Raw genomic sequence first — 25,142 nt, forward strand, 5'->3', positions numbered from 1 at the left:
GATGTTTTTTCATCAAATTCTATTCAGTTTCAACCAATTGGCTGAAACTGTGTCGAATTTGGTAAATATTTTTAAAATAGGTTATTTTTTTTGCAAATAAGTTTCTAAATGAGTCTATTTTGAAAATTTGTCCAAATATCTATTACATATCGATAAACCACATTATTCAAGATCTTACCATGATAAATAGAGATTCTCCGCTGTGAAGTTCAAACTAATCATCAACATTTAAAATTTTGTCTCATCTCTATCTGTTTCTAATATGCAGACGTGAAGACATGATTCTGATGTCTTCAGGGAGTACATAGACATGATCTTGATGTCTTCCCTCATGATATATTTTGCAGCGATTTCCTTAAACTATATAGCCTTTTGAAAGTATTTCTATCCTTCACTCTCTATCATTGAAAGCTCATAAGAGTCAATCAGCGATGCCGCTAAGTTATGAAGGTCATCGTCTAGGATAAACCACATCAGTTAATGATATATTAGGATACAAATCTGATCTCCTGAAGGTTGGCAATGGGCTAAGGTCAGAATGATGCAATTTGTACAGGATTCAAGGTTTAAAGATGATTAATGAAACTAACTAGCAAATAGTTTAATACTTCAAATCAAAATTTTAATTGATCATGGTTTTAAGAATCTAAATAAGGGACCGCACCCGATTTCACAAACAAGGAGAACAGAAGATTATCTGTTAAAAAGTTTTCCTTGGTTAACTTTATATGTCTACACAGAAATACTTTTAAAATTGCAGGTGTTTGGATTTCTAAATCAGCCATAAACTATATTAAGTGATGGATAATGATAAAATTGCTTATACAATCCAAAATGAAAATGCATCATTCTACCACTTAATTGAACCTCCTAATAAATTTTTTTACAAATTACATGGAAGTATGTTAAATTTGGATGCTTTTCATATTGCGGTTGAATGTGGATGTGATTAGTCAACCCTCATTATTCCAAAATTAGTCATGCACACAAATATCGGAAAGGAGAGTTTCACTAGCAGAATAAAGGCAATTAACAAATCATTATTTACATAAAATAGGAGAAGAATAGGCATGACGCAGCACATGAAAGACACATCTATAGATGGTAGACAACATTTTCATGTTGACAACGAGACAGCATATGCACAAACATCAACACTTGAAAGCTAGATAAGGGAATTCTCCAGGTGATGCTGACCTGAGAAGCGATTTCGAAGAACAAATGCTGGCTCCAGAAAATGCCACAAACTGAGTGGATCAAACGAGAAATGAAATCTATTCTACATTTCATTTCCCCTGGTTATTGTGTTCCATTGCTGCAGTACTTGTCATCTTTATGTCCTAGGAGGCAACAATGCAATCAGAACCCCACGTCAGAAAATGAAACAGACTAATTCAACATCGGTTAATAAAAACTTCAAATGCCAATGCTGAATGCATATCATGTGCCTGAAATTTTATTGGCGAGGCATGGAACATGATTCACGCTTTTAAGGTAAGATTGTGCCTGTAATGTGTGGATAAGTGTGTAATTACATAACTTTGCCTTGCGTGAGAATCATTCAACTACGGAGGAGGGAATGTAAAGAAAAAGAATGACAATTCCTTCACTATGTGATGCCAATAGAACTTCATTTAATATTTTGGTGCGTACATACAAACCCAAAATAATACATATCTTCATGCCTTTAGATTTCACTGAGTTCAAGAGGGGGGGAGAAAGTATGCTACAAGTACACATCTTTTTTTAGGACAGAATTACACAAACAGGACTGTGGCAACTGCAGCTCTTAGTAAAAAGAAAAAGGAATTAATTTAGGACTGGGCAATCTCATTACGAATAATTGCTGCCACTATACAGTTTACTCTCGGCAGGACCTTCTCCATAGCTCAAAACACATCAAGTGTCTGTTTGAAAAAATTATACAAGTCTGTTCTCGTTTCTATCTTCGTTGGAAGTTAAGGATTTTGATGGCCAGAGCAAAAATCACAGCAAATAATACGCAGAAACCGACCACCATGATTCCTACAACACCCAAGAATTCATGATTGAAACCGAAGTGGTCCTCAAGAAATGCTTTTATAGTCTTTGTGTTAACACCATCTGAAAGAACCATGGGTTTATCAATGTCCCCAAATTGAGAAGTCAGAAGGCCATATAGACTCCAAGACACTGGATTGGCCCAGTAGTACCATCTCCACCATCCAGGTATTCTCTACAAAACAAGTAGGCAACTTTTTGTCAGCCAATGTGCACAGCAGAAGAAGCCAATCTCCCAACAATCTCAAATACGAAAAGAATCTCCAAAACATCAGTAGAATTGTTTGCAAAAGTGTAACCATGTGAAAGTACTTTTTCAGTCATGGCAGGTTTACTGATGACTTTGAGATTACCGAGGGGAACTATGAATCTATGCTTTTTAAATATAGGACCGAGATTCAAAGTGCAGAAGGTGGTTTTGCACAGGTTTTATTAACTGAAATTTTCAAGGAAGAAGAGCAACTCATTTGGTAGGAATCCCAACCGAAGAATGAGATAATGGAACAAGCATGAACGCAATAATAGCCAGGTTATTTGTTCTTTTTACACTTACTTCAAGAAGCATTTCTTAAAGCTCTGCTGGTACCCCTATATATGGTGAAATACTACGGATCATCGGTAACATTTCTGGTTCCAACAAAAACAAAGAAAACACCATCTCGAATTTTTTGTGTCACCTGCATTTATCCTATTTCTAGCTTCCTCAAGGCTACCACCTGTGCAGAAATAGCAACCATTGTATCTGTATTTACAGCCTAACATTTTTACTGTGTAAAAATAGCAACCATCATATCTATATTTACGGCCTACCTACATCTTCTTTTCAGTGGCAGATCCAGAAAAAAAAAATCTTTTTTTCCTTTTTGTGTGTGTGTGTGTGTTTTTTGTGTCACCTGCATTTATCCTATTTCTAGCTTCCTCAAGGCTACCACCTGTGCAGAAATAGCAACCATTGTATCTGTATTTACAGCCTAACATTTTTACTGTGTAAAAATAGCAACCATCATATCTATATTTACGGCCTACCTACATCTTCTTTTCAGTGGCAGATCCAGAAAAAAAAAATCTTTTTTTCCTTTTTGTGTGTGTGTGTGTGTCATCAGTTAATGATATATTAGGATACAAATCTGATCTCCTGAAGGTTGGCAATGGGCTAAGGTCAGAATGATGCAATTTGTACAGGATTCAAGGTTTAAAGATGATTAATGAAACTAACTAGCAAATAGTTTAATACTTCAAATCAAAATTTTAATTGATCATGGTTTTAAGAATCTAAATAAGGGACCGCACCCGATTTCACAAACAAGGAGAACAGAAGATTATCTGTTAAAAAGTTTTCCTTGGTTAACTTTATATGTCTACACAGAAATACTTTTAAAATTGCAGGTGTTTGGATTTCTAAATCAGCCATAAACTATATTAAGTGATGGATAATGATAAAATTGCTTATACAATCCAAAATGAAAATGCATCATTCTACCACTTAATTGAACCTCCTAATAAATTTTTTTACAAATTACATGGAAGTATGTTAAATTTGGATGCTTTTCATATTGCGGTTGAATGTGGATGTGATTAGTCAACCCTCATTATTCCAAAATTAGTCATGCACACAAATATCGGAAAGGAGAGTTTCACTAGCAGAATAAAGGCAATTAACAAATCATTATTTACATAAAATAGGAGAAGAATAGGCATGACGCAGCACATGAAAGACACATCTATAGATGGTAGACAACATTTTCATGTTGACAACGAGACAGCATATGCACAAACATCAACACTTGAAAGCTAGATAAGGGAATTCTCCAGGTGATGCTGACCTGAGAAGCGATTTCGAAGAACAAATGCTGGCTCCAGAAAATGCCACAAACTGAGTGGATCAAACGAGAAATGAAATCTATTCTACATTTCATTTCCCCTGGTTATTGTGTTCCATTGCTGCAGTACTTGTCATCTTTATGTCCTAGGAGGCAACAATGCAATCAGAACCCCACGTCAGAAAATGAAACAGACTAATTCAACATCGGTTAATAAAAACTTCAAATGCCAATGCTGAATGCATATCATGTGCCTGAAATTTTATTGGCGAGGCATGGAACATGATTCACGCTTTTAAGGTAAGATTGTGCCTGTAATGTGTGGATAAGTGTGTAATTACATAACTTTGCCTTGCGTGAGAATCATTCAACTACGGAGGAGGGAATGTAAAGAAAAAGAATGACAATTCCTTCACTATGTGATGCCAATAGAACTTCATTTAATATTTTGGTGCGTACATACAAACCCAAAATAATACATATCTTCATGCCTTTAGATTTCACTGAGTTCAAGAGGGGGGGAGAAAGTATGCTACAAGTACACATCTTTTTTTAGGACAGAATTACACAAACAGGACTGTGGCAACTGCAGCTCTTAGTAAAAAGAAAAAGGAATTAATTTAGGACTGGGCAATCTCATTACGAATAATTGCTGCCACTATACAGTTTACTCTCGGCAGGACCTTCTCCATAGCTCAAAACACATCAAGTGTCTGTTTGAAAAAATTATACAAGTCTGTTCTCGTTTCTATCTTCGTTGGAAGTTAAGGATTTTGATGGCCAGAGCAAAAATCACAGCAAATAATACGCAGAAACCGACCACCATGATTCCTACAACACCCAAGAATTCATGATTGAAACCGAAGTGGTCCTCAAGAAATGCTTTTATAGTCTTTGTGTTAACACCATCTGAAAGAACCATGGGTTTATCAATGTCCCCAAATTGAGAAGTCAGAAGGCCATATAGACTCCAAGACACTGGATTGGCCCAGTAGTACCATCTCCACCATCCAGGTATTCTCTACAAAACAAGTAGGCAACTTTTTGTCAGCCAATGTGCACAGCAGAAGAAGCCAATCTCCCAACAATCTCAAATACGAAAAGAATCTCCAAAACATCAGTAGAATTGTTTGCAAAAGTGTAACCATGTGAAAGTACTTTTTCAGTCATGGCAGGTTTACTGATGACTTTGAGATTACCGAGGGGAACTATGAATCTATGCTTTTTAAATATAGGACCGAGATTCAAAGTGCAGAAGGTGGTTTTGCACAGGTTTTATTAACTGAAATTTTCAAGGAAGAAGAGCAACTCATTTGGTAGGAATCCCAACCGAAGAATGAGATAATGGAACAAGCATGAACGCAATAATAGCCAGGTTATTTGTTCTTTTTACACTTACTTCAAGAAGCATTTCTTAAAGCTCTGCTGGTACCCCTATATATGGTGAAATACTACGGATCATCGGTAACATTTCTGGTTCCAACAAAAACAAAGAAAACACCATCTCGAATTTTTTGTGTCACCTGCATTTATCCTATTTCTAGCTTCCTCAAGGCTACCACCTGTGCAGAAATAGCAACCATTGTATCTGTATTTACAGCCTAACATTTTTACTGTGTAAAAATAGCAACCATCATATCTATATTTACGGCCTACCTACATCTTTAAAAATAAAAATATAATATTCTAAAACTATAGTACCTAATGTGCATGCACTCGATACACTTTAAATGGGCTAATTATGTTTGCTACTAACTTATTTAGTATTCTTAGAGCTTATATTCAATTTCGACCTTTTTGGCGGTGCAACTACACCCCAATACATGTGTATAAAAATAAAAATATAATATTCTAAAACTATAGTACCTAATGTGCATGCACTCGATACACTTTAAATGGGCTAATTATGTTTGCTACTAACTTATTTAGTATTCTTAGAGCTTATATTCAATTTCGACCTTTTTGGCGGTGCAACTACACCCCAATACATGAATCTAAATCCGCCCCTGTTTCTTTTTGTATACCATAGTCATGGAAGCCCTTTCAATAGGACTCATCACTTTTTATAGGGCTCAGTCATCAGCCTCTGTTTCCTATGACTTTCTCCACCATCTCAAGTAATTCATTTCAACTAATTATCAACTGAAACTAATTTTAAAAAGCGCTATTTCTGGTCCTAACTTGTATTACATTGTGCTCATATCACAACATTCTCATTTCTTATCCTATCTTTTATTGTTTCCCCAACTTTTTTCCACATCCCTTTTTCTTAGATCCCCAATAAGTACACATATCTAGTGCTAAGGAAAATTGTTATAATTAATACTTTTCTGCTCACAGTTTGTGACCGTCCTTTTCTTATAATACCCAGTTAAAGTCGATGTCATATCTCTTGATTTATTCCATAATTCTGGAAATAAGTCATAAAATGATTTGCAAGTGCCTGTGGTATCTAAGTGATGCTCCGTTAAATAAGTTTAGAGGAAGCTGCACATCAATCAAAGAGACGGTCATACAAGGGTCATTATTTCATGAACAAAAATGTGACATCTAAGAAAAGGGAAAAACATGACAGGAAAGGTGTACAAAGCAGGGACGATGGATTGCAGAGGCAGGAAGGATGAGATGGATATAGTAATATATAGTCTGTGGTTTCTTCCGTTGAAGCCAATAGGTTCCCAACTTTTAATATTGAGATTGTACGCTAGCATGATAAGGGCAATGAGTAATTAACTTCAACAGAGTATACAGTTGTTCGTTTTTGCTTATTACCTTTCGTGTAATCATAAACCCACAGAAAAGGTTCCATAGAGTATAGAATGGAGCAGCGATGATTGGTGCCACATTATGATTAGGTGTGATGGCTGTCGTCATCATGCCGAAAAAAGTGAAGTACAAGAGAGTGAAATACATAAAGAATGTATACCATACAAACTTCATAATGGTCCATTCGAACGAGCCCATACTATAAAATATGGTTCCGTAGATAACTGTCTGAACAAGCACATAAGGGAATTCAATAGAAACCTGGCCACAAAATACAACTCACCTTCAGCTACTCTTAATCTTAAGCATATATAATCATTAAATATCATTCTTAAGTTTCACGAGTGGAGCAGACCTGGGCAAATGCAAATGGTAGTGCCGAGTACATTCCAGCTGCCCTCTCTCGATAGGACACAAACCTCTCAATTGACATCACAGGTTGGACAGCTGTGGCGTTAGTAATTCCAATGAAGAGGACAGCAGCATACATGGATCCCATGGCATTGAAGACATCCTGCTGAGAGTCCCTGTTAATTCCAAAGACTATGAATTAGATTTCGTAACAAAGAACAAAGAAGAAATAACATGATATATGAGGATAGCAACCAAATACTGAAATTGATACTGAATACTCTCTATTTAATTTAAATATACAAAGTTAAGGAGATAATGTTTATTTTGTACGAGTTCCTAAGACTACCTTCTAGTATACTTGTCCCTCGTAAAATTAAAATTTGACACAAGTCTCCCACAATTGGCCCAACCAAACAATTTCTTTAATCTCCGTATGGTGCTGTAAGTGCTTTTTCAATATTCTGTTACAGCACACCCTTCATTTGAATTTTGAACCTGCTTTCAAATGACTATTTTCGCAAAGCTATTCAACTCCATTAGCATTATCTTTTCATTATCTTTTTCATCTAAGATACAATCTGCATTTTCAGTATTCCGTATTCTTATTCTTCCCTCCTGTTCTCTTCTTCTACTGTACTCTATTTCCTATTCAACTTTCACTCCCTGAATTTTTTTGCTCTGGCTAATCTCCTTCCTCCAACATTTACCTTACTCCTCTGCCGAAGACCAAGAAATGTGTTTGGAGGGCAAGGGAACAGGTAAAGAAATATGTTCCATGCTTCAATTGAAAGACAGGGAGGAGATAAGAAAAGAAGGGATGAGTAGACCGCTTGAAATTTATGGTAAGGATTAACCAGGTCCGTTATAGCTTTGAAGTACATACAATTTTGAGGGAGGGACCCACTAGAGCAATCCACATTTTTTATGGGAACATCATATTTCAACTTTTGCAATTGTCTAATAACAAATTAAAATTATTAGAGGCACGATCCTAATAAAGAGATAAATCTCTAGAATGCTATGCAACTGTTTGAGCATTCTATAAGCCAAATAAAATCAACACTAACATAAAAAGCACAAGTTTGGAGATGCAAAAAAGGATCTTTTAAATCAATCACTTATGTTTAAATCAGAGATTTTAGAGCTTAGAGAACCTTCGGATAAAAGACATAACAGAATACCATATGGCTATTTTGCAAAGCTTATTTTAGAATATCTGATTCCCGAAATACCCTGTTTACACTTAAGTGCACAGTGTATTTTCAAACAATTTTCTAAGTTTCAAATTCAACTTAACATTCTCGATTAACTCTGATCTATCTTTTATAAATTCTGATCATATAAGCTATGTTGCATATCAAGATATATATGCCCTTGTTTCACTTCTAGTGCACATCTGACTTATAAATTCTGATCATATAAACTATGTTGCACATCAAGCTATATAATGCCCTTGTTTCACTTCCAGTGCACATCTGACATCAACACATGCAAGTAGGGCACGTTTCAGGTATGCCTCTGACATGATATTTACCATATTTGTATCCTCTTATCAATTACGGATAAGCATACAGATGTGGATATGTCTCGGTAAAAAATTCATAACCATATCCGCTAAAATCAGATATGTATATGTATATGGATACGGATATATATATGCGGATATATAAGCGGATATACATAAAATAGTTACGAGAAAACTAGATAATAATGAAAAATATATAGTCCATATGATACAGTCGAGTTTATTAATATGTTCATTATAACTGAGAAGCTAAGATTAGATATCTCGATCATCAAAATTAGCCTCAAATACATTAATCTAAGGATTAAAACTGCTGCAACTATATGACCAACATATATTTGGATATTTTGGATATGGATATAGATACGGATATTTCATTACATAATCCACTGTTTTAAATATCGGCCGATAATCTGATATTATCGCCTATTTATCGGATTTGGAAGCTTTCCGCTAGGATAAGTTGATTTTGTAATCGGTTATTATTTTGGAGAGTTTATCGGTGATTTACCGCCAATAAAGGCAATTATCGACCGATAACAGAGGCTAAAATTATCGGGTTTATCGGCCTAATCGTTTTAGTTAGATTGTTGAGATATTAAACCTGACCCTACCCATTTTCACAATAAAATGAAACCTCAAACCCTAAACTTCGTCTCTGGCGGATGTTCTCCATGCCTCTTCGTCGCTAAGCCTTTGTAAACTTCAAACCCTAAACTTCGTCGCTCGCCTGCCCTCCATGAACCTCGTCGCTAGCCTCGACTTCGTGAACCTCGTGCGGTCGCCTCACCTTCGTGAATCTCCATGAACCTTGCTTGCCTCGCCTTCGAACTACAGCGGGATTTACTCGAACTGTCAAACAAGTATCATCTCTTCTCGCCTTCGAACTGCTAGATTGAGGTTCATTTCTTCTCTTCTCGCCTTCGTCTCTGGCGGCTGTTTTCTGTTTTTTTAAGTTGATTTTTGTTGTTCTTTGAACAAATATTGTCTACTTGTGAGAATTTAGATTACATTTTGGTATGTTTATATTTCATTAAGCATAGTTAGATTACATTTTTCAGTTATTATATTATATATATACATCATCCAGTATATCACTCCGATTAATACTACTTATCCCCAATATATCACCGATCTTTGCTATCCGATAAGGATTTTGACCGTCCGATAAATCCCCGATAACCGATATTTAAAAATCTTAACATAACCATACCCATTACTATATCCTATCGGTTATAGATTTTAGCAAGCATATCTGCATCCTAATGGATACAGATACTGATATTTTCTTGGATACGGATATTTACATGCAAGCAATCTGCTGATGCATAAGAGACATGTCTATCATATGTCTTAACTGGGAATGTATGTTTCGGGTGTACCCACAAGAAATCAGGAAGAAAATTTATAGTTGTTGAGTTTGTAATGATCAAATACCCAAAGCTTTATTCTCTCTTTTTAAAGTAAATTATGATTTTTTCAAGTCAAATCGAATCCTTATTAGAAGAATCCTGTATTAATTGTGAACGATATCTTGTACTCATTTTTACTAAAATTTAATGAAGTTCAGTGCACAATCAAAATATTATATTGAGTATATTAAAACTACATCTTTTTCAGATAAAGATAGAAAATGTTCCTTGTGAATATTATGGATTCATTGGTTAAATGATGTTTAGAATATCTAAATTCATTTACATTAATCAGACAGTAGAAATTAATGAAGCATCAAATAAAATTCTAGACTGAATATATATATATATATATATATTATATATATATATAATATATATATAGAGAGAGAGAGAGAGAGAGAGAGAAAATGGATATACTTGGTACCAAGGATCATTGGTAGTGATGTGGACACATCTTGTCCATACATCACACCTTGAAGATGGAGCATCACCAACTCCAAGGTGTGATTATGGACAAGATGTGTCCACATCACTACAAGGATCCTTGGCCCAAGTATACCCATATTCCTCATATATATATATATATATATATATATATATATATATATATATATATATATATATATATATATATATATTAATGGGTATCCTTGTCATAGGAGAGGATTTCCCTCCTTGTCGGCTATGTGGCACAATCTCCACCATCCTCATAAAATAGGCATAAATCCCCATCATCTCACACTCTCTCTCCTACTTTATGAGGATGGTGGGATTGTGCCACATAGCGTCAAGGAGGAAATCCCCTCCTATGATAATGATACTCATTAATCTCATATATATATATATATATATATATATATATATATATATATATATATATATATATATATAATATATATATATATATATATATATATATATATAAGTTTTTACAACTCGTATGCACCATTAAGAACTCTGAAGTGTTACGGCAAGAAGTAAGCACTACAATTTAAACATTACCTTTTGGAGCCAAAATTCCAGCAAATTGTTCCAAACATTAAAGAAATTATCACAGTGTAGAAGAAACGGACAGCTGTATATTGAGGATTTCTCCAGTATGACAGATTCTGCTTCCAAAGGCAAGCGAAGTATTGGGAAAGAAATGATTGAGAGTACTTGGTTGGAAAAGTAAGCTCTTTTGCTTCAGTGTTTGGTCTGCTTAAAGTTTTAACCAAGTCCTTATTCTGTCTGTGGAGGAAACATGATTAGAAAATAGAAGCATACAAGCCCTTAACAATGCTTAAATAACTCCGCGTACCGGAATAATTTAGAATTACGATAGTATTCTGCAAAGTCCACACCAAGACGAGCTTCCATTGCTGGGCATGTAACTTCGAGCATCCATGCTGCTGGGTTAGAACCATCCTTGATTTTAGGAACTCCAGGAATTGCCTAGATATTCACAGTAATTTATGTAAGAAAGAACAGCATAGGTATCTCTGCAACAAATAAGAAGAATTTTTATATATCTATGATAAGAAAAAGAGAAACTTACTTCAAAGAATTCGACTAGTTTGTAAGAATTAGGGCCTAGTGGACCAGCATATATAAGTTTCCCTCCACGCTTCATGAACAAAAGCTGAAGAAATAGAAGAAATAAAAACTCACAACCTGTCATAGGCATTTGTATTGATAATTCTTAACTGGCCTCTAATCTGCCAATCATTCAATTTCTACATGCAAGAAAATCGCCAAACTAATGTTATAATCAAGAAATTAGTTGACATAGAGTGAAGGAACAATGAAATGCAACTAAAAATAAAAGAGCAGTATTGACAGCAAACTCCAGAGGGAAACTCAGTAAGGTACTTGACAACGAAGAAGTAGATATAGACTAATAGGTCCGAGGCTTGAAGATTATTGAGGCATAGAATAATGCAACACAGTATAGAGCAAAAGAATGACCTCCTATGGAAGTGAAATAATGTTCGAGAGATGATAATCAAACAACCGACTTATGTAAAAGAACAATGATATAAGCAATAAACTTCTGCAAGAACATCTTTCACATTAAGAATATTTAAATGACATCTTAAAAGACAATAAACTTTTAGGAAAAGAGGAAAACCTCATCAAAAGACTCAAAAATGTCAATGCTTGGCTGATGAATAGTGCACACAATTGTCCTCCCAGTATTCCCAATGTTCCTCACAGCTCTCATCACAATGGCTGCTGCTCTTGCATCCAAACCTGAAGTGGGTTCGTCCATAAATACAATAGAAGGATTGGCAACAAGTTCGACAGCAATTGTCAGCCTTTTGCGTTGTTCTGTAGATAACCCATTAACCCCTGGTAAACCAACAAGACCACCACCCAATGTTGTGAGTTCCACAAGTTCCATCACCTCTTCCACAAAAGCCTACAAAAGGATCATGGTGCATTAGTTTAAGAGAAACAAATGTAAAAAAATTAGGAGCATGTGAACCAAAATCTTTGGAGTTTTGTTACCCTTCGAGTGTCCAAGTCAACATTAGAGCTTAGACGAAGCCATGCAGAGTACAATAGTGACTCCGCAACAGTCAGGCAAGGAGAATGAACATCGGTCTGCTCACAGTATCCTGAGACTCTTGCAAAAGTTTCTTGGTTTTTTGGGTAGCCTGAAATAGTTATGCTCCCTTCTATATACCCTCCAGTCTTTCTACCAGCTAGAACATCCATGAGAGTGGTTTTACCAGCGCCACTGATTCCAACAAGTGCTGTGAGCACTCCAGGCCTGAATGCCCCAGTTACATTGACCAGCAATTGCAGCCTATCCTCTAGTATCCCTTGCTGTTTAAGTTCCTGCTAGCAGTACTGGATAGGATGAAGAAATTCTTAAAAGCTTTTTTAACAATGGAAGCATAAAAGACAATGCAGCATAGACCTACCACTGGCACATCCACGTAATAATTAATATCGCTGAAGCACATGGAAAGAGGTTGGAAGGGCAAGACCATTCCCTGCTGTGGTTTGTCATTTGCTTCTGAGCCAGAAAAAGGTCATAAGAGATATGAAGCAGTGACCAAAGTAGAAACACGTTATACATTGCAATTTATAACAGTTAAAAGATACCGAATCAAAATCATATCTAGGAATGTGGGTGTTCACAAACCCTTCTTATGGAAACTAGCACAATCATTAGTTCTTGAGTTAGATATTTAAAATTACTTTTATGTCCATATACCTGTTAAGAGTACATCAATTAATTCAAAGTAGCCAATGTCATATAGGTACTGGAATTCTAATAATGGAAATATTTTGCATCCTGGGTCTTGGTTTCATCCTATACCATCAGTCTTAGGTAGCCCATGTCTCCAAAACCTTATTATAAGCTCTGGGCTAGCAATGTATATCAGAACTAATAGTTAACAGTCTCCCTCATGTGGGCTTTTGGGTGAAGTTCAAAGGTGTCCAGCACATACATGAATTGCTTGGAAAGGTAGGATAAACAGTGTGAATGTATATTTGTAAATTGTCATAGAAAATATAAATCTATAATACCTCCAAAAATTTAGCATCAACTATACAAAAAACTCAAACTGATTGTTTGGTAAGCTTACACTGCATACCAAGCAAACCTAACAGCCAACTATCTCGATCAGTTAAATCACATTCAATATATGCAATTTTGCATCTTTTAACATTTGTTTTTAACCTAATTTTCTTATAATTGGTGTACATAGATTTCTGACATCTATCTTTGAAGGGATACATTTCTCATCTCATATCCAATGACAGATTTGATCCTATGCTGCAAGCTAGTAGACTTAAACACCCAAATATAATGCAATTAAGTCAGGATCTACTTGTGTGAATCAAAGTTAAAATGTTTAAGTGATGGATAGAGGCAACACCGCCTCTTCCCAAACTAGTTGCACATGCACTTCATCGATAGTTTGAAAACAGAAAGAGCAACATCCACCATCACATATCTAAGACTCTTCTCAAATTAATTTTTTTTTACCGTTACCCCAGCCTAGACTCTAGAAAAACATATTCCTTGTTGCACCTACAAATTCATGGGCTTATTCTTTGTCTCTATTCCTGCTTCTGTCAAGTTAACAAGAACACACTTTCAAGAAGAAGATAATTCAGAAGAGTATCACAGGCTAATTTACTGAAGCCACAAAGCTTTTCTAAATTATCTAGAATTATAATTTTAATTAGATAGAGATTATCTATTTAGTTAAAGCCTGTTCCAGATACCGTCGTAGGTAGGATAGGACTCAATAACTTTTAGATCTTTCTATTGGAATTTGAGCCAGAGTTGGAATTAACTAAGTTGACCATTCAATCTTGGTATCATTCAAGTTTTAATTCAATTACAACTCTTTGGTGGACCTGTACCTATGGAGCAAGGAAATTTTGAAGTGAGTCCCGTGGCCATGTCAGACACATATCCGACACTGAGACTTGTCTGGCATGTGTTGAAAGCTCCTGAGATGTCACAATCTTAAGGAAATCAAAAAATTGCATCCTGACACCAGTGTAAACTCTTAAAAATTGTAAAGAACCATGTGTCGGACACAATGGAGAAAAGTCACACAGGTAAATAAAAGGATCCTTTGACTGTGATTTTTATGCTAATAGAAGATAAACACCACACAAACATGTAATCCATAATCTTAAATTAGGTAAGGTATCCTGATAGGAGCCATTTGACTTTTAGATTTTATATTATTTTTAGTAATTTGAACAGAAATTATAGGAGTTTTGCTAAGATTTCACTTTCTTCTTCCTATACAGCATGTCAGTATCAGTATCGTGTTGAATGGTACTATATCTAGACCCGTGCACCTACTTTTTAGGGATGCAATGAGCCATCTATATACATATTATTTCATATTCATGACCTTTGTCTGTTTCCATGCTTCTTAAGCCGGCATAAATAAGGTTAATATGTTCTGAATTTTTTTTAAGTTCTGATAAACAAATTAGTGAAATATTGGGTTATTTCTTGTAGTAGAACTATGCCTCCTCCCTCAGTTTGGTTTGCTTCTCATCATATTTCTATACACAAGAATTTTAGTACTTTTTCTCTCATCTCTTCCACAAATGGCTTCATTTCCCTAAATCGGTTCTTTACCAATTCTAAATTGGCAATTAAGACAACTATATTAGCAAATTTAGGACAGTTACCTGACCGCAATCCTGAACATAACAAAAAAAGCTTAAAAAAGCTTCAACCTTGTAATCATTATTGACTGATAATACCATGCAAAACCAATAAGTTTGACAAAGTAAACCACAATTGTTTGATTGTCTACGAGGGTAGATAACCATAGTTCTAGATACAAATCTAGGACAGTGTTGATATGGTTTTGTTGTAGGCTATTCTAAACCAAAATCTATAATTCTACAGGTAGGACCAATAGGATCCTGCAACAGAACCTCAAATTATGGGCATGTGAAACAACAGAACTTTCCTTTGTGTGTGTATGTGCGCTCGTGCACAAGTTGCAAGAAGGTAGATGTATCTACCAATATTTAAAAAGGCAAAAGCAAAAGGCGAAATGTTGAACCCTTTTATAAAGTGTGGTGGAAGCTTTAACGTGCGATACGTAAGTCTAATAAATTAACTATAATTTAATTTAAAAATTTTATAAATATAGTAAGTGTATAATGTATAATGTTATAATAATTTACAAATAGATAGATTCAGGTCTTGAACAATATGAATAAAATAGATCAAGTATAGACACAAGCTACAATGAACTATAAGCTACATACAAAAGACATCTATCCAATCTTTGCCCCCTTCACCATGTTAGGTCACATGGCTTCAAAGTTACAGTTTTTCTAGGAAATTGAGCTCAACTATTATATTGACTTAGCAGTCCACATATGAAATGCATAAAGAAATGAATACAGCTCACAAATGAAGAGGCTGACTCCTAAAGATGAATAGGAGTCCTATTCACAAGTAAAGATACAAAAAATCAACCTAAAAATTAAATTGTTGGAAAACAAGTCAAAAGAAGTATAGCAAAAAACGAGCTCACACAAGAAGCGAACCTGTGACAGGATTAAATAAGATGATTGCTTTTATTTTTTTACTTTCAATAAAAATAAACAGGGAAAATCTATGAGATTGGAGAAAAGAAAATGAAGAAATAGGAACTTCTTTAGTTTTTAGTCAAACATCCTTTTTTAACCCTCTACCCATCTTGAAGCATTTGCTTAAGCACTTCATGGGACATGACGTACATACTCCAGTGATCCTTCAAATGACGAGGCAATCACCCTTCAAAAATGCCTCGAGGTGTACCTCAAAGCTGGCCTCAGAAAGCTTTTCAAATGCTGTTTATCCTACCAACGACTAAAAGGATGTATTTAGAAGGGTACATATGACATACTCAAGAGCAATGGTATGACCCTATCTTCCTCATAGGTGCTTTGGTCAGGGAATTTGTATGTACCACAGAGGCGGACAGTGAACTATAAATGCGGTTAAATCTTGCATTAGATTTTCTGAGCTCTACAGCTGATACTATTTTGACAAAGAAGACTTAGAAAATAATTTTGAATGATTATGTTTGATAATGCGCGTGATATAGGTGGCAATTTAGAGAGAGAAGTTGCATAATTGCAAGAACTGGTTAATACTTGTAGGTTATGCTTTTCTCAGACAAACAAATTCAACATTTTCCTTTCTTTCTTCTCGTTTGAGAAATACCAGCATTCAACATAATCAATTATATCTCTTCACTTTTTTCCATTTGCAGATTTATTATTATCTTTGAAAAAGAAGTATACTGAATCTAACTGAGTCTGACAAATCTAGGTACACATAGACGGACATATATGTTGTAGTTGCACCATCAGATGTATCACCACAAATAATCATGCTATCAAGCAACATAGTTGAAGATCTACTTTTTATTAAAAAAATACATGAATATTTCTGACCTGTTAATAAATCTGATCTAAAATAAGACCTTAACTCAACAACAAGAGAATCATCCTTCCTCTTTCCATTCCTCTTTGACAGTTCCTCTTTGGAAATAACTGCCTGTGGTCTCCCTAGAGCTGTAGAACATAAAGATTGGATAGTAAGAATTAAACAGTCCTCAGTACTAATACTGTTGTCAAGAGCTGAAGCATAGTGGCAAGTTTATATGATAGCTTACGGTTAAGGTAAGTCAAGAACAAGGTCAATAGAATGTTTAATAAGACAGTGTAACCAAACACAGCACAGACACCAATCCAGTACCAATATCTTTCAGTAACTAAGCCATATCCTTTCAGTACTACATGTCCAAGTGGCATGTTTAGCATTTCAACATTCTGCAAATTAGAAAAGTAAAAGCAGATTAGAAATCTTTTGCTCTAATGAAGTATTACGAATAGAGCATTCTAACTAAATCAAAATATTTCATTCTTGAAGTAACAAAAAATTAGAAACTTGTTCTAACATACCAAAAGTCTAATTACGTATGAGCCAAAACATGGAGGGTTCTACTAGTACAAACTCAAGATGTGACATATGTATATATGCTGGATTCTAGAGTATCCTTTACTAATTCTAATAGCTTACCATTAAGTATGGCGAATGGAAAGAGGTGAATATATGGTTTAAATCTTAGAAAATCAAAGATACCTACAGAAGCTACAGAAATATGAAAAGTTAAACATGTCAGTACAAAGCCACTAAATTTTATCCAATTCACATTTGAAAACCAATTCATCTGTTAAAGCTTAACTTTGAACAAAACAGTTCACTACAATCATGTTTGGATAAGAGATACCAATTTATCTTAAAGACTTATTAGAGAACAGAAGCCAACCAAACAATCCTCAACTTCTGCGTACAGCTAGCTGCAGAAATATGAAAGTCATCATGTTCTACATAGAAAAGAACCAAGAGTTGGAACTTATGATGCCTCTAGAGCATCTCCAACAGCTTCCCCATTTCCCACTTTTAGAGAATTTAGTTAGGTTTTTTGGTCCAACAGATTCCCCATCTCATTCCCCAAAATAGGGGTGGAGAAGAAAAAATGGGGAAGCTTCCCCAAATCTGCAGCATTCTCCAAATTTTTGGAGAAAAAAAGGGATTCTTCAAAATGGGGAAGCTGTTAGAGTTGGTGTAAAAATAATTTGGAGAATATGATTTTTGCTTCCCCATTTTGAAGAAAATTTTAGAGAAGCTGTTGGAGATGCCCTTAGTGAGTATTATGTAAATAAATCATGCTAAAGATTTATTCTACAGCATGTATACTCCATAAGCTATATTAACGTGAACTGTTTTTAATAAGACAGTAATGTTTCAGGTTAGATACATTAACAAACCAAGTGACCTTATTCCTTAAAAATGCCACTGAGAAAATTTACTAAAGCAATGACCACGTAAGTTTGACCTAACTGCCTATTGGACATGCCTGAAATAAAAAACTAAACAATATAGTTTTTGAGTCTGTAAGATTGAACGGGAAATAGAAATTGATAAAATTTATTCACCTTGGCCCAAGAATGACCCAGAAACTCATTGACTGAAACAGCATTTTGCGCATACATCAAAGGAGAAATCCAGTATCCCCAAATCCACCATCTTGGGATGCTATCTGTTTCAAGTAAACGATATAAAGCAATCAAACGAATACAGATAAGAAACACAAACCTTTAAACAATTTTAAATAGCATGAAACTAAAGAGAATCGAATAAGATTTGACCTTTAGAAATGATAAATCCTCCAAGAATCATGACAACCAACATTGCAAAAGATCCAAAGGTGTTGGAAACTATCATATTCCTGCCCAATGATGCCATAACACGGAAAAGCACCAAAGACATCTGGTGCAAAATGAAAAGTAAAAGGAAATGCCCCAGGAAACTGCATGTAACACAACATTATTTATAGAGAATTCCAAATTTAAGAATGTATTAATAAAAAACCAGAGAAACTTATTACCTTGTTATCTGTGGATCATATCCAACAGCATAGTATGTTACTCCCACCCATATCGCAGTCTCTATAAGTGATGATGGAATGCTTAGAATCCAAGAAGGAAGTGTATATGTCCAGGGAGGATAAAAATGCAAGTCCCTATGCTTGTAAATCACTGGAAGCTTTGTCATTAACAATGAAACTTCAGTAAACCCATTGAAAAGAATCATGATTAATGCAAAATATAGCGCCCCGAGAAAGATTATTCCATCATCTACTGTATCACGATGCATTGTGGTTCGGAAAAATACAGTCATTGTAATAATCGCAACAAGCAAAAGCTGCAACCATGACAAACAGTAACATTAGAATACTTATTGTCTGAAAAACTCAGTCTCAAACAATGAAACCTATGATCAATTTACAGCAGCACCTTGAGAGACATGAAAAGTTAAGTAAAATAGGCCCTTTATGGATAAAAATGTGACACATAAAAAAAAGCTCCTATATAATTGACTATGATGTAAATAATTGCATTTCCAGATTTCACTTGAAAAGCCATTCATATCTACTTGTAAAAACATCTGCACGCTTGAAGTAACATATGACTCATATCCACTTCTTGAACGCTACATCTTATAATCTTAGGACCACCTTTTCATGATTTGTAATATTTATTACTCCTTCTATAACTTTCTAGTCAACAAAACCAGACTAAGAGGTTCAGCAAAGTGCTTAGTTTTGCATAAGGTACTGTGTAGATGATGTCTACCTTATGATACCATGATGATTACAGCGCCGTAGATTAGAAACATCAGAAAAGAACAACATTACAACCAATCACAGTTTCAAATATCTTAGCAGAGAAACTGTAAAACAAATTGCATGACTTCCATGTCAAACTATCAATTTCGCTGTCAGATTAACAGCGAGTCTGACACACCAGATCATTGAGGTGACTTACTGATCCAATTGAAAAGCTGGTTAAGATAACTCAGCTGGAGTCTGAAGTGTATAAAAAACTTATATAAGTTGGATTGCATCAATGTTTTAAATATCGGCCGCCATGTCCGACATGGCGGCCGATATGGCGGGCCGCAACGAAATCCTTGATTTTAATGCGTATTGCGTTTCTGAGGTCATGTCGGGGACATGTCGGAAAAAATCGGGTATGTCGGGCGTCATTGCGGCCAAGAAAAATCGGCCAAATTTCAGAAAAAGCGGTTTTGATGAGGATTGATTATAGTCATCTTAGTTTCAATGTTATTTTGGAATTACTTTTGGATGTTAAACAATTATGAGCTATTTGTAACTTTGAAAACTTGGTTGTCTGCTTGCTTTGTTTATGTTTCTCTATGGATATGAATCTTGTGATTTTCATTCTATATATTATAATTTATATGTCACTTGCTTCATTCCTTATATGCTATTCTATGTTTACTAACAACATCTTCATATTTTGTAGGTCAAGCACTCGGATGGTGTCAATATGCACTCGGGAATCAGGTGTCTACAATTGGTTAGTGATCCTAACATCAATAAGTTATGTACTTTTTCATATGTTTAGACAATATAATTATCAAGTATGTGAAGATTCCATTTATGATATTATATCAACCTATCCGATACGGCAATCCAATATTTTTTTCATGTCCTCCGATATATCCCCGATTTCCGCTATCCGACATGAATTTTGGCCGACCGACATGAACCCGACATCTGACATATAAAACATTGGATTGCATAAATTATGCACTAAATGATATTATATGGTATACTGTCAGAAAAAGTCTAAATTACTTCAAATTTGAAATTCCTCTCAGTATGCTAAGTTTGTCATCACTACCTGAACAAATTTGAAGATGTAGACAAATGAGTTCCGTTTCATCAGTAACAACTGCCAATCAAAATTTGCCTTCAGAAGCTCAAACCTTTTAATACCGTAACTAGAATATGAGAGAGCTGCAGTATGGTTGTGACATCTATTGTATGGAACGGTCAATTCCTCGGACAGTCTTTTGCCAACACGAAAGGAAGCAAAGGCCTCTACAAACTTCGTCACTGGTATAAATTGGTATGGGCAATCATAAGCATACCAGTATTGTCTCTGATCTTTCTTAGATGTAACCTGGAACAAAAATAAGAGGAAATGAGTGATAATGCTAAAAAGTTACATCCACCGAATGTTTAAGGACCAATAAATGGATTAGTTACCTCTTGCAAAAAGTCTGCCACATTTTTCCGTTCAGGACATCTAAAGCCCATGGCTTCAAAGAAGTGAATAGCAGCCTCACGAGGTCCCTGATAAACAATCTGGCCCTCAGATATGAGAATAATATCATCAAATAACTCAAATGTTTCAGGAGCTGGTTGGAGCAAGGATATAATTGTAGTTCCATCAAGGGCATGGGTCGAGTTTTTAAGATGTTTAATTATTTGGTAAGTAGTTGAACTGTCAAGCCCAGTTGATATCTCATCCATAAATAACACCCTAGCCGGCCCAACTAGTAATTCACCTGTTAGATGAAAGGCTGCAATCATTATTCAAAATAACAATCCACAAACTGTTACCAGTAACTCTGCACTGAAAGCAGGAGAATCTAGTGCTAAACATTGAGGGGAAAGAATGGACATGCATACACAAATAACAGCTTTTACCAGTGGTAAGGCGCTTCTTTTGACCTCCTGAGATACCTTTAATCATCTCATCTCCCACCAGCGTGTCAGCACAGATGTCAAGCCCTAAAATCTTTAATATGTGAAATTTAACACTTCAGAAAACTTAACATATTATTTTTCAACAGATTTTACCAAAACCAGAAAAACTAAGAAATAACCATATAATTGCAAGGAAACAAAACAATAATTGAAATGAACAATACATAAGCTTCAGTCATGACTTCACCACCACATATAAAACATTAAATAGTAATTTAAATCAACATAGGAAATTGGCTCCCAAAAAATTACCTGGAAAGGAGACATCAAATTATCTGTCGAGCCGTGAAAATACTTCAACATGGATTCTAAATATTGATCAAGATAATACCAAGGTTTTGGAATTTCTATTGAGGCAATTTGTGCACTCAAAAAGGAGCGCCTCTTATGATTTGCAGTGGTTCCTTAAAATTTAAATATATTTGCCCATGAAATATTACAATACCAGCCTCCACTACGTTGACAAAAAATGGAGTTAAAGACAAACTAAGATAAGCAACAAAAAAATGTCTACTGCAAGTAAGGGGAGGCGGGGAAAAAAGACATAAAAAAATCTTTTACACTTGTTAGAGTACAAAATAATAACCCTCATCCATCATCACCACATCAGAGTTAATAGTGCAAAGGACTTTAAATGGTATCAGGGCAACTAAGGTTCAAATGCACCAAACATGAACAGGAAGAGGATTTTTTATAAATGAAGAGTTTTCGCCCTGTAAAAATAGCCATTGCGGTCCAAAAAAGGACGACTAATGTTAAGAGTATAAAAATTATAACACCTGACTCTGATTGCAGCTTCATAATTTTAGTGTAGACGTGACTCGGAATCCTGAAGAAAACTTCCCCAAATATTTAACTTACCTTAAAACTTTAGCACTCAACTGGCAGAACGGAAGGAATATAAAGAGTGAGCTAGTATGTATCAGATGTAATAAGTTTCCTAGTGCAATAAAGAAATGTATTTTAAGATAAAAGTCTGCTAGACTAATAAAACAAGACTGATAGCACAGGTTGTTAAAGGAGACGGTCAGAGAGAATGAGTTTAATTAGGTAATAATCAATTTCCTTATTTCTAGAGAAATATGAGAGAAAATATCAATAAACAATAGTAATCATTAAGCTTTTCCCTGATTATGTGAGATTGGCATAATGAATCATGTAGAGTCGTAGACCTATCACATCTGGAAAACACATCTTAGAGTAATAGTTTGATCCTTGCTTAGAGTTTTAATCCATGTTAGCATTAGCCTTCACCTCCTTTCTCAAGCCCTTCAAGCAAGACAGCCTGAGCATGACATCCTCAACCCTAGATAGAACTGTCGCCCTTTCTTGATGGACAAGTCATCATCTGGTTCTTTGATGGAGAAAAGTTCACATCATTACATACTAATTTCTAGCCCTATAATTCCTACTTATAATAACCTTATTAAACGTCCTTGTGAAGCATGGGTTTGCATACACTGGTACGAAACTTTCTTCAGGGCGAATTTAGATCGAAATAATTCCTACTTGTAATAACCTTACTAAACATCCTTGTGAAGCATAGATTTGCATACACTGCTAGATAACTTTCTTCAGAGCGAATTTAAATCGAAATAATGATGATGCTTGGCACACAAATGTAGCTGTTTAGCATATCTATAAAGGAAAGTGTCAACTAAACCATATTAATATATACCTTCAATATATACTCCACTACAAGGCCAGTTTGCTTGCCCTCTAGTGATACTGCCTGCACAAAAAAAAGAAGAAAAAAAGGACTACTAAGCATAATTTGACCAACTGCACCAAACAAGGCAGTATTTCAGTATGCATCACCAGTTACCTTCATAAATATATCAAGATCTTCGTCAGGCTTTATTCCAAGATCTTTTTCTCTTCTTGCAAGTTCCGTAAGCATATCTAGAAGAAAGTTTCACGTTTTGCTAAGGAGCTGAATAAAGAAACCTATGAGTAGAACTGCTGTTCTAAACTTACCATATTTTATTCCAACACCTTGACAACGACCTGAAAATTCCAGAGTTTCTCTTACTGTCATTTCTCCAGCATGCCAATCTTGCTGACTGACATAAGCTGATGTTCTTTGTGGAACAAACTCATTTAAACCGTGGCCGTTGTATGTAATCTTCCCTGACATCTGTATCAAACTAAAAACATATTACTTGAGATAAAAATTTTGAAAAGATATTGACCATACTATATTGCAATGGACAACAGCATAGCAGTTATCTCGATTTTTTGGCGTCGACTAACTACATAAAAGGACATTCATTAAAAGTAATTAGAACGTAAATGGAAAATAACTTAGCAGTCACCTCATATGAGAAATTTATATAGAAAAGTACAACTATGAACAGAAACAGCAACGTCCCAATGAGAATGTAAACCATGCCGCACCAGCATGCCACTAATTAATCCATATGGACAATGCACATGCACACATAATTGGCATAATGGTCAAATAATATATCCTTGCAAACTTTAATTTCGGAAATGTTACTTACACTAACTCATTCCCAAGACAAATAAAAGAAAAAAGAAAAGAAAAGAAAAGGGAATTGTAGTGATTGGAACCACATAGACTGTAAACAGGTTTAACCAGAATTAATAAAAGAAACTTATGCCCTTATCCTCAGCGTTTTCAAAAATTGTGGTTCAAATGTAACGACTACTAGAGCTTAGGCCATGAACCTGCAAAGCAGAACCAAGGCGTCCAGCAAGAGCCAAGAGCAAAGTTGTCTTTCCCGAACTTGGAGGGCCTAAAAGCAGTGTCATTCTGCACAAATGCTATATACTAAGAATCTATAATTAATCATCAGTGATGAAGCTCGTATTTGGTATTGCAATATTACCTCGAAGGCCGAATAATCCCACTGATGTTATCCAGAATTGACAACTTTGTCCTTTTGCCTCGAAAGATCCTCAATTGCCTCAGCAAGGACTTTGAGGATACAAATAAATAAAGATTAGAGAATTGTAGCTGAACAGGATAAATGAAGGCAACAACTACAACTCATCATAAAGACTAGTATAGATCAAATATACGCATTCTTACATGATTGTATATGGTTATATGCTCAAGGATCAGAATTGACCGAGTTAAAGAACAAATCTTACAGAACAAAAGCTAATCCTACCTCAGATATATTAAAGATGAAATTAGGGATGGTGGGTAATGCTCTGCTGCCAACATGAACATAGGCATCCACTTTCAGATTCTGAAATCGGACCTCAATTGTAGGAAACTCCAGATGTACTCTGAAAAAACAAAAGACGAGAAACAGTCATCGAGTTGAAAGAGAGAATAGACAAAAACTACACTCACAGCCTCAATTATGGATCCACCAAGTGCAGCAATAGGAGAGGAATGCACTTCATACATAATGGTTAGAATGAAAAATGAAAAGTATCCCAAATTTATTGACACTAAGCTATATAAAACTAGAAACCGGTATCATTTACTGCGCATTTTCTTAAATAACAACAAATGTGAAAGATTATAACGTTCCATGTGTCATCTGCATTCAATAAACTAACACAAAAGCACCTCAAGAAGTTTACTCCTCTCACAAAATCCAGAATTTGCCAAATAAACCCC

General features: G+C 35.2%; 1 protein-coding gene and 1 long non-coding RNA gene across 4 annotated transcripts; both read right to left on the minus strand.

The window, feature by feature from the left end:
• Positions 1,611 to 3,131, minus strand: LOC109826107. Its single transcript, XR_002243199.1, has 2 exons — positions 2,934 to 3,131; positions 1,611 to 2,717 (listed from the first exon to the last, which is right to left on the minus strand). It is a non-coding gene; the product is annotated as an uncharacterized LOC109826107 (long non-coding RNA).
• LOC109826112 (ABC transporter G family member 31) lies at positions 4,281 to 24,724 on the minus strand. Of its 3 annotated transcripts, XM_020393090.1 has the most exons (23): positions 24,682 to 24,724; positions 24,397 to 24,485; positions 24,236 to 24,320; positions 23,522 to 23,681; positions 23,370 to 23,446; positions 23,223 to 23,276; positions 21,485 to 21,575; positions 21,041 to 21,342; positions 20,673 to 20,954; positions 18,851 to 19,167; positions 18,612 to 18,772; positions 18,399 to 18,502; positions 17,072 to 17,228; positions 16,851 to 16,970; positions 12,830 to 12,924; positions 12,411 to 12,743; positions 12,031 to 12,321; positions 11,458 to 11,541; positions 11,221 to 11,354; positions 10,923 to 11,150; positions 6,982 to 7,153; positions 6,787 to 6,887; positions 4,753 to 4,881 (listed from the first exon to the last, which is right to left on the minus strand). In XM_020393090.1, coding segments are annotated over exons 3-23 (3,348 nt in total). In that variant the 5' UTR covers position 24,320; positions 24,397 to 24,485; positions 24,682 to 24,724; the 3' UTR covers positions 4,753 to 4,880. The 3 variants fall into 3 exon arrangements, with proteins under 3 accessions (XP_020248673.1, XP_020248679.1, XP_020248686.1); XM_020393084.1 differs by lacking the exon at positions 6,787 to 6,887 and having other exon boundaries at positions 4,281 to 4,881; XM_020393097.1 differs by lacking the exons at positions 4,753 to 4,881; positions 6,787 to 6,887; positions 6,982 to 7,153 and having other exon boundaries at positions 10,988 to 11,146.

The sequence above is a fragment of the Asparagus officinalis genome, chromosome 1 (assembly GCF_001876935.1).
Source record: "Asparagus officinalis chromosome 1, Aspof.V1, whole genome shotgun sequence".
Classification (NCBI taxonomy): domain Eukaryota; kingdom Viridiplantae; phylum Streptophyta; class Magnoliopsida; order Asparagales; family Asparagaceae; genus Asparagus; species Asparagus officinalis.